Below are 8,900 nucleotides of genomic sequence, written 5' to 3'. Positions count from 1 at the left end.
CTCATTTGCAAGTCATCTGTTCTATATTTGGAAAAGAACTCTGAGCCAGATTCACTGAGCCCCATAATCCCCTCAAAGTTTGCTCAGAATCCTCCATCAACAGCTCAGGGGGCAGAGTGCTCCTCGCTGACAACTTGGAATTATTCCCCATCCAGAGGGTGACATCAAACCTCTTTGGGGGGATATTGAGGCTGTGGGGATTTTTGTGCTGGTCCTTTGGTGCCACGGGAATGGATTTCAACCACAGTGGAAAAAGAAATCACTGGGGAGCTGAGAAATGAATATGATAATTGGGGAATTTGCATAAAAACTATTTCTGGACCTTTTTTTTCTTTTTTTTTTTTTGCCATACTGGATGTTCCTGGGTGATGTTTCTCCTGGGGTTGTTCTCACCTGGGGTCTCGTGAGCCAAATGAGGCTCTGCCCAAGCTTTTTGTGATGGAGGGAGATGAATCCAGGGGAGGATTCATCCCAAATTAAGAGAAATGCTGGAGCCTGGGGAGAAGGGGGAGATGAGCAACGTGCTTGTAAAGCATTTCAGTTTAACTGCAAGGGGTGGTTCGTGGAGAGAATTATTGGGTTGTATTTTTTTTTTCCCTCTGGATGTGACTGCACTTCAAATCACTTCGTGCCACAAAGCTTTAGAATCAGGTATCACATTCCAGCCTATTTTCTTGGCTCTGCTAATTGCTTCCTGTCACTTCAGCAGCTTAAAATGGAGCTTTTGTGTCATCCCCGTGTTTGTGTGTGCTGGGAGGGCTCTTGTTGGTTAATGGATCATTAAATAATTTTCAGCTTTCAGAGCCAAAAGAAAAAAGAAAAAGAAAAAAAAAAAGGAAAATAGGGAAATGGATAAATAAATATTGTATTCAGCATCCAGTTCCTGTGCCACGAGGTTACAGTCTTGAGTGTGCTAGAATGTAATTAGTTATTTAATTAGGGTCAGACTCCTTAGAATGCAGCTCACTTGAGTGAGTGATTGAACTAACGATGTGTGCAGCGTTACAGCACCGTGTGCTTTGTATTAATTACATTATTCCATCATTACATGCCTTAATAATGATCTGCACAGGTTAATATTTTGGTACTGCAACTCAAATTAATGGGTCCGTGGTTGTCTGAAGGATCCCACAAGCTCCTGTGTCACCATTCCTGGGGCTTGTAGGGGGAGAAAAATCTGATTTTCAGAAGGTTGTAGCTCAAAGACCTCGTTTCTGGGCGTTGGAAAGGTTGTGTGTAGAAGGGGGGTGGCTGGTGACAGCTCAGCCTGAACTGTAGGAACGCCGTTATTTTGGTTTGAGCTTTGGGATTTCTGTCCCCTGTGATTGCACACGTGCTCAGGTGTTTGCAGCTTTCAGTGGGCAACAAATCACAGGGACCAGGGTTTTGGTTTTCCTGTGCCTTTGGCCCTGGCCCCACGAGGTGCAGGTGACACCATCAGGTGTCTGTGGGCCTTGGCACACTCCTCCAAAATTACTTCTGATAAATCTGCATTGTCTAAAATAGCACAAAGGTGGCCTGAACTCAAATTTGGTGACTCAATCTGTTAAAAGTGAGGGAATGCAATGTGTTCACAGGCACCTGTACAAAAGTCTGGTGATTCAGGTGCTTCTGTGCTTCCCTGGAACCAAAGCTCCATCGATTCCTTCTGGTGGGGTGGGGCTGGGAAGCACTTTTGGAAATGAAGTTCTCTTTCCTTTTCTGTTTGTTCAGCCTGGATTAAGCACCTCAAATCGTGTTGTGTTTGAAAATAAGAGCTTTCCAAAGCAGCTGGAAGGTTTGGAGCACAAAACCTCTTGGTGTCCATGGGATTTGTGCAGAAATGGAGTGTGTGGGCGGGAAAGTTTGGGTGGAACAGGAGAGGGAACACAGGGCACAAAGAGCTGTGGATAGATGTGATGATGATGATGATGATTGTGTTTACAGACAGCCTGAGACAATTCCCCTGAGCTCCCCCAGTGGTAATTCGTGTAAATCCTCTCTTGGTCTGACCAGAAACCAGGAGAATTTTGTGAGGAACTCAAAGCAAAAGGCTCTCCACTTGCACTGCTGCCCGTCTGCACACTCAGACCCATCCCCAGGATTTCAGGGGGGGCAAGGAAAGGGTGGAGGTACCTGGTGAAAGAGGAGAAAAAGCCTGCCCAAGTCATAACACAGATATTTTTATCAATAAAGTCATCTGGGAAATCGATAGATAAGGCAGAGGGATCGGAGAGGTAATTCAGGAGGAGCTCGATCTGCCTGCAGGGAAGTGCTCCAGGGCTATAAAAAGCAAGGGCAGTCACCTCTGGTGATGTCCTGGAGATATTAATGCTCTTGGAAACCACTCCTGCAGAGCCAAAACAGATGAACAGGGCGGGGCAGGGGGATGTGGCTCCCCTGGGGGGGGGTGATTCCTGTTAACCTGCTGCCTCTTTGCCAGGTCATCAAACTCACCTTTGAAGAATTCGAGCTGGAGAGAGGATATGACACCCTGACAGTGGGGGATGGAGGCCAAGTGGGAGACCAGAAAACTGTGCTTTATGTGTAAGTAGCATTTCCTGAGGCCCTTGGGGGAGCAAAACCCACCCCTGGGCTTTGCCTGATGGGTTGGGAGATGGAGGAGCCCCCCCCCTTGCTCCCTGTCCCTCGGGGTGGGGGTGGTTTGTGCTGCTTGTCATTGCTGGGGGCTGTTTTGGTGTGTCCTTCCCTGCTCACACCCTCTCAGCTCTTCCCTCTGTGCCTCATTTCTCTCGAGCTGCCTTCGTGGAGCCCTCAGAGAGGGGCTGAGGGTGTCCAGGGAGCTGAGGGAAGAGGAGAAAAGCTGGGACACGAGAGGAGCTGCAGCTCAGGCAGGATCCAAGAGCTGGTTTCTCTCTCTCTTGGTCCCCCTCAATTTGCACCCCTTGGATTGCAAATATGACGTTCTGAAGGGATTTCTTCAACATTGGAGACCTAAAAATGGCCCTGCTTTCCTTCCAGGCCTCTCCAAAACCCCTCCAGCCAAGCTGTTGTGCTCTTGCCAACTGGTGGAGAGCGTTGTTGTGGGGTTTATTTTTCATTCTTCTTCTTCTCTTATTTATGCACACAGATCAGATCAGATCAGCCTCCCACTCCATCTTCTCTCACACTCAACGTTTCCTTGTCTTGCCCAAACCTCTGTTTCCCTGAGGTTCTTTTTCCTCTAGGCTTCTTTCCAGCCCATGGTCCTTTGGCCAGGAGCTCCAGCCTGCCCCGTGTGGACACGGGAAGGCTGATTATTGCCCGAGTGTTTGCAATTAAAAGTGTTCCAGAACATTTCACAGCTGGTTGGTCAAAATGTGCAAATCACTGCCAGGGGAGCAGTTTGTAAGAACCTGCTGAAATGATTCCTCCTTCCCCCCCCTTCTGCTTTGCCTGAAGCCCAAGGAGGTTGGCCTTGGTTTGGTTGTCATCATTCCATGTTCTTCTCACTCAGCTCCTGGCTAATGCAGGTGTGGAATATCTGGGACTGGGAAAGGTGCAGTGTCTGGAGTGTCTGGAGTGTTTTTCCAGCAAATCCCTGATGCTAATCCCAGCAGGGAAATCTCTTTGTTTATAATCTGCAAGGGGAAGTTGAAAAGTAGCGGAATGTGAGAGAGGTGTGACGAGCACAGAATTATTCCAGCTGTAACCAGTGTGCTCCAGAGCCCATGGAGCATTTCTCCCACTGTCACCTGGACTCAGGCAGATCCTCTGGATACGACCTGGAGGGTCTTTGGAGGAGTCAAAGTGCAGAAACCTGATCCTGTCAGAGACAGGAGTTCCAGTTTTCTTGCCTGGCTGATGGAGAGGAGCTCAGTCCTGCTGCCTTTCCAATGGAGGAATCCTCTGGAATCAGCTTGCACAGCGCAGCCACCATCCCAAACAGGACCATTTGTTCCCAGTCTCTCTCTCATCCCTGAGAAATGCATCTCAGGGAACATAACAGATTGTTAGGCTGAGCTTTCTGACTTGCAGAGAGGATTTTATTCCCTAAAGAAACAAGCACCCAAATCAATCACTCAGCTTGTTAAAGTGGAATAGCAAAGAATGAGAAAAGCTTTGAAGCACCTTTTTTTTTTTTCTTTTTTCTTTTTTTTTTTTTCCTGAAGGTTTTTTCTCTTGGTGTGCTCCTCATTCCTGCCTCTCTGCTGCTTAAATAACTGGAGAATCTACAGTAACGCTCCTGCACTCTCCAGCAAACTCTCTTAGGATCAGATCAGTTCTTCACTTACCAGCAGCCTGGGATCAGTAAAATTCCTGAGCAGGGATAGGGGCAGAGCTGGGAGGGCTCTGATGGCCTTGGGAGAGCTGGTTGTGGTTCCAGGGACTGGGGAGGGTCTCTGGGGTGGGGAGGAGAGTTGTGAGCGTGGCCAGGCAGGTCCTGTTTGCCTCAGGTAGCTGAGCTGGAGAGACCCTGGCGCTCAGCAGGGAGCTGGTGGTAAATGGCAGGGAAGCTGAGGGAGTAGCACAACCCTTGGAGCAGTCTCAGCATCCCAGGCTGGTTTGGGTGGGAAGGGATCTTAAAGCTCATCCAGCCCCAGCTCCTCTGGGCAACCAGGTGAGGGTCTATCCCATCCATCCCCTGCACATCTGGATGAATTCAGATTTAAGCAAACACTACAGAGAGAAAAAAAAAATAAAAAAACTCATCTCTCCCCCTGCAGTAGCTGCTCCTAATTTATAAATTCATCCCAGATAATACCTTAGCAGAAATAGTGCAATAACAGCATTAAACACTGCCACTAAGACAGGCAACATAACAATCCTGCTGCTGGAATAATGATCCTTCCCACACACTGCTCCTGTGTTTGCGGGGAAGGGAGGGAGCTGGGGCCCTGGAAGATGCTGGTGTGGGTGGGGGGGATAAAGCTCTAAAGCTCTGTTGAACCACAACGAGGTGATTAATCCCAGGGCTGAACGAGCCACGAACGGCTCATTAACAGGGATATATCGGTGACATCTCCCTAAATCCCCTCAGCTCCCAGGGGAAGGATCTTGGAGGGGAGGCAATGTCCTGATCCCCAGGATTAGCAGCGCTTCTCAAGGGCTCACAGGGTGCTCAGCACATTTCAGGCTCCTGCCTTGCCTTCCAGGTGGTTTTTTTTTTTTTTTTTATTTTTATTTCTAGATCCTTGTAGAAACTTCTCTGTCAGGGTGGAAACTTTGCAGAGAACATGTGGGGAAACAGGTTTTTCTTTTTTGGTAATGGTAGAAAATGCTGTAAAGGCAGTTCGGGGGGATTGACTCTCTGGGTTGGGTTCTGGGAATTTTATTTGTTTGCTTATGTTTTGCTTCAGTGAGAAAGAAAATGATTACTTCTGATGCTGGATAATACATTGCAATAATGGCACCAAATTGTAATTATTCTAGTGGTGTGATGATGATGATAATTTGCAGGCCCTCAACTGTGGTAAAAGACTCCCAGTGTAGGTAGAGGAGGCTCATCAGCCTGGAAAATGCAGCAGGTTTTTGGGCAGCGTCCTGCTTTGGGGTGATTCTTAATTGGTTTGGCATTTCTGGTCCTCCAGAGGCACATCTGGCCTTTGTTTTGTTGGGAGGACAGGTTTGGGGAGGCACACAGGCTGTTCATTTGTCCTCGTTTCCTCCTGCAGCCTGACGGGCACAACCGTCCCCGACCTCATCGTCAGCACCCACCACCAGATGTGGCTCCTCTTCCAGACAGACAGTGTCAGCAACCTGCTGGGATTCAAAGCCACCTATGAAGGTAATCCAGGCACCTCTCTCAGAATTCCTCTGCTCTAAAAGGGATCAGGGCTGAGATGAGCACAGTGGATTGGGAGGAAAAGGAGGGAAGAAGCTTCTCTATTAATACATCGCAGATTTTTTTCCTTAAGACTGAAGCTTTGCTCCTCTAAGAGCAGCTTTCATGGGTTCTTTTCCATCAGAGCTGGCTGGGTGGGGTCTGTCTCGTTGCCATTTCATCTGCTTTGTTGGAAGGGAGCTGGTGAGTCTCAGCTGATGGTGACAGATTGTGTCTGTGGGAGGAAATGAGATGGAGTAATCAGTGGTTCCAGTGGATCAGTGGTGTCAACTGCTTTACACTTTGATAGTCTGGAGTGTTACAAACTAGATGAAAGTTAATCCTGGGGATTTTTCAAAGGAATTGCACCAGGATGTGACTGCTGAAGTCTGGCATGAACTTCGGTGTTTGCAAAGGCAGAGAAAGTGGGATGGGAAAGGGTCTCTGTCGGCTCCTGGAAATGCTCAGCAGGAACATTCCAGTCTGGCTCTTCCCAGGGCCCTAAATGCACACTGGCATTCATTTTTAAAAGGGTTTCTCTTGGACTTGCCGTGTTTCAGGGAGGTGTCACCTCATGTTCAGGGCCCCTGGTGGTGCTGGTGCATGTGAGGTAACAGAATTAGGGGCCTGGTGGTCAGTCTGCCCATGGAGGGGGCACTGCAGCTCAGCTCTGACTGATTCCTGCTTTGCTGATCTCGTCCTGAGGCCACTCTGACATGTTCTCTGTGTCTCCTGATGAATCTGCTGTTTACCCTCTGGGTGAAGTTGCAGAGCCCGTGATGGAGGGACTTCTCAGCCTGCTGTTCATCTTGGGTGAACTTTGGGTGTGTGAGGAGCTCGAGTTTTCCCTCCTGTGACTGGCTCTGATGTGATTGGTACCTTGATCTATGGCAAGGCCGAGCTGCTCGTGCTCCCTGTGACCTCCCCAGTCCATTATCAGTCATGTCCTGGAGTGTGGAGCTCCCAGCATCAAATGTGCTCCTGCCTTCCCCACTCAGCAGCTTTACCTGCTTGTTTTCACCGAATCCCAGAGTCACCGAGGTTGGAAAAGATCTCCAGGATCATCAAATTCCCCCTGTGCCCCATCCCCACCCTGTCCCCCAGCCCAGAGCACTGAGTGCCACCTTCAATCCTTCCCTGGGCACCTCCAGGGCTGGGCACTCCAAACCTCCCTGGGCAGCCTCTGCCAAGGCCTGACCACCCTTTCCAGGGAGAAATTCCTGCTGATGTCCCACCTGCCCCTCCCCTGGCACAGGGAATTTACAAGTAGTAGTATCAAGGTGAATAAGTAGTATAAAATTCAGGGGTTAGAAACAGAAATGTTTAAAACTTAATAAAAAAAAAAAAAGAAAACAGAACAAACCCACATTTTAATGCAGTGATAGATTTTGTAGTTTATATTTTTAATATGAAGGAAGAATTTAAAATTAAAGCTAGAGTTATAGACACACACACACACACACACAAACTAATTTAATTTGGGTTTCTGTTGGAATTGGGTTAGTTTGGGTAGAGCTGAGTAAAGTCTGTGCTCTGAACCACCAGGGGATGATTAAACAGTATTTATTGTGTGGAAACGCTGAGTAAGTGTTTGGCTCTGGATTGCTGGGCTCCACACTGGAATTTAGCCCCGTGGTGCTAAGAGGCTTAGGAGCTCTGCAGGGCTGGAGTTTGGAGATTTCCTCTGCTGAACTTCCTGGCTTTAATCAAACTGGTGCTGCCCCAACTTGCTCAGAGGAGCTGCTGCTGTCTGCAGCTGCTTGGACATTTATTTGATGGGTAAATACAGTTCTGTGGGTAGATTTTTTTTTTTTTTTTTTTGGTTCAGCATCACCTGAGCCCCACTGCTGTGCCTGGGGGGGGAGGTGAGGGGTTTCTGTCTCCCCTGCTCTGCTCTTCCATTAAATGCGTTGCCTCGTGTGGTGAAGTGCTGAAACCCTGCAGCAGTGCTGAGCCAACAACAGGGAGGCTTTTAGCTGATGATGTGCTGCCCTGAGCCGCTCTCAGGGTCAGGCAGCTTGGATTTCAGGCTGGTCTAAACCTTCTGGCAGAGACTTGATGTGGTGCCACATCCAGGGCTTCGTGAGCCGGCTGGGATCAGCTCCTGCCTCTGCTCTGCAACGGTGGTGGTGGATGTGGCAAAAATGCCCTTTTTTTGGTTTACCCCCTCCTTGTTGAGGTCCCTCTTTGGACCCTGTTTTTCCCTCATTCCTGGAATCCCAGAATGGTTTGGGTTGGAAGGGGATGTGAAAGCCCATCTCATCCCAACCCCCTGCCGTGGGCAGGGACACCTTCCCCTCCGAGGTGGGTTTGGAATGAAATGGTCCTTTTGCTTGGAACTGGATGGTCCCTTTATTTATCCCTTATTGGAATCACGAAGAACGAGGCAATCAGAACACCCCCTGTCCTGGCTCCTGCCAGTTCCTCCCTGCCACCATCAGCTTTAGGAGTTTAAACCAAGTTATTCCAAGCCCCAAACCCCGAGGGTGAGCTGAAGTGTTTCTTGAGTTTCTTCTGCCTAGGGGGGACATTTGTGTGATTTCCTCAGGTCTGGCCCCAGAGTGCTCACAGATCCTCCAGCCTGTGGCTGTTCCTTCCAGAAGCTGGAGTTTTGCTGGCTTGCAGCTCCAGTTGCCTCCTTTCCCTCCACAGCTGAGTCAGGCAAGGAGCAGAAATTCCCACGGAACTCCAGGAAAAGAGTGGCCTGGATTCCGGGTGCCTGCAGGGTTTGTGGTGGAGGGTTTGCTCTCATTAGTCACTGGTTCCCTCCTCTGCACAGGGCCCCAGTTTCCCCACCCACCACCAGGAGACAAATGGCATAAATAGCTGCTGCAGAATTCCTGGTGAAACATTTGCTGTTGGAAAAATGCTGTTTTGTCAAAATTTTATCTGTATGAATAATATTTGATGGAGAAGTTTTGAAAGATTCATGTCAACTTGTTTCATTTAAATAATGTCAAAACATTTGATTTGGATGTTCTTGTTTAGTTTTGACTTTTATTATTCTAATGTGGAAGTGATTTTGCTTTAAACATTCATCAGGAGAAATGGTTCAATCTTACTGAAGTAACATGTTTTGATATTTCAAATCATTCCTTTTTTTTAAAACTTTTTTTTTTTTTTTTTTTTTTTTTTTTTTTTTTTTTTTTTTTTTTTT

The 8,900-nt window shown here is 48.1% G+C and overlaps 1 protein-coding gene across 4 annotated transcripts in view; it reads left to right on the top strand.

The window, feature by feature from the left end:
• Positions 1-8,900, top strand: part of CSMD2 (CUB and Sushi multiple domains 2) — a 123,663-nt gene that overhangs the window by 18,032 nt on the left and 96,731 nt on the right. For 3 of the 4 annotated variants that reach the window (XM_027905949.1, XM_027905948.1, XM_027905950.1), the window contains 2 exons: positions 2,423-2,526; positions 5,595-5,707. The exons of the other annotated variant lie outside the window; for it this stretch is intronic. In XM_027905949.1, the coding sequence (XP_027761750.1) occupies positions 2,423-2,526; positions 5,595-5,707 (217 nt within the window). The remainder of the gene's footprint in view (positions 1-2,422; positions 2,527-5,594; positions 5,708-8,900) is intronic. 4 annotated transcript variants of the gene reach the window in all.

The sequence above is a fragment of the Empidonax traillii genome, unplaced genomic scaffold, assembly GCF_003031625.1.
Source record: "Empidonax traillii isolate 1590-97213 ecotype Southwest subspecies unplaced genomic scaffold, ASM303162v1 scaffold1223:size154416, whole genome shotgun sequence".
Classification (NCBI taxonomy): Eukaryota; Metazoa; Chordata; class Aves; order Passeriformes; family Tyrannidae; genus Empidonax; species Empidonax traillii.
The sequence above is the reverse complement of the archived record's forward strand: the minus strand, read 5'-3'. Positions and strand labels throughout refer to the sequence as shown.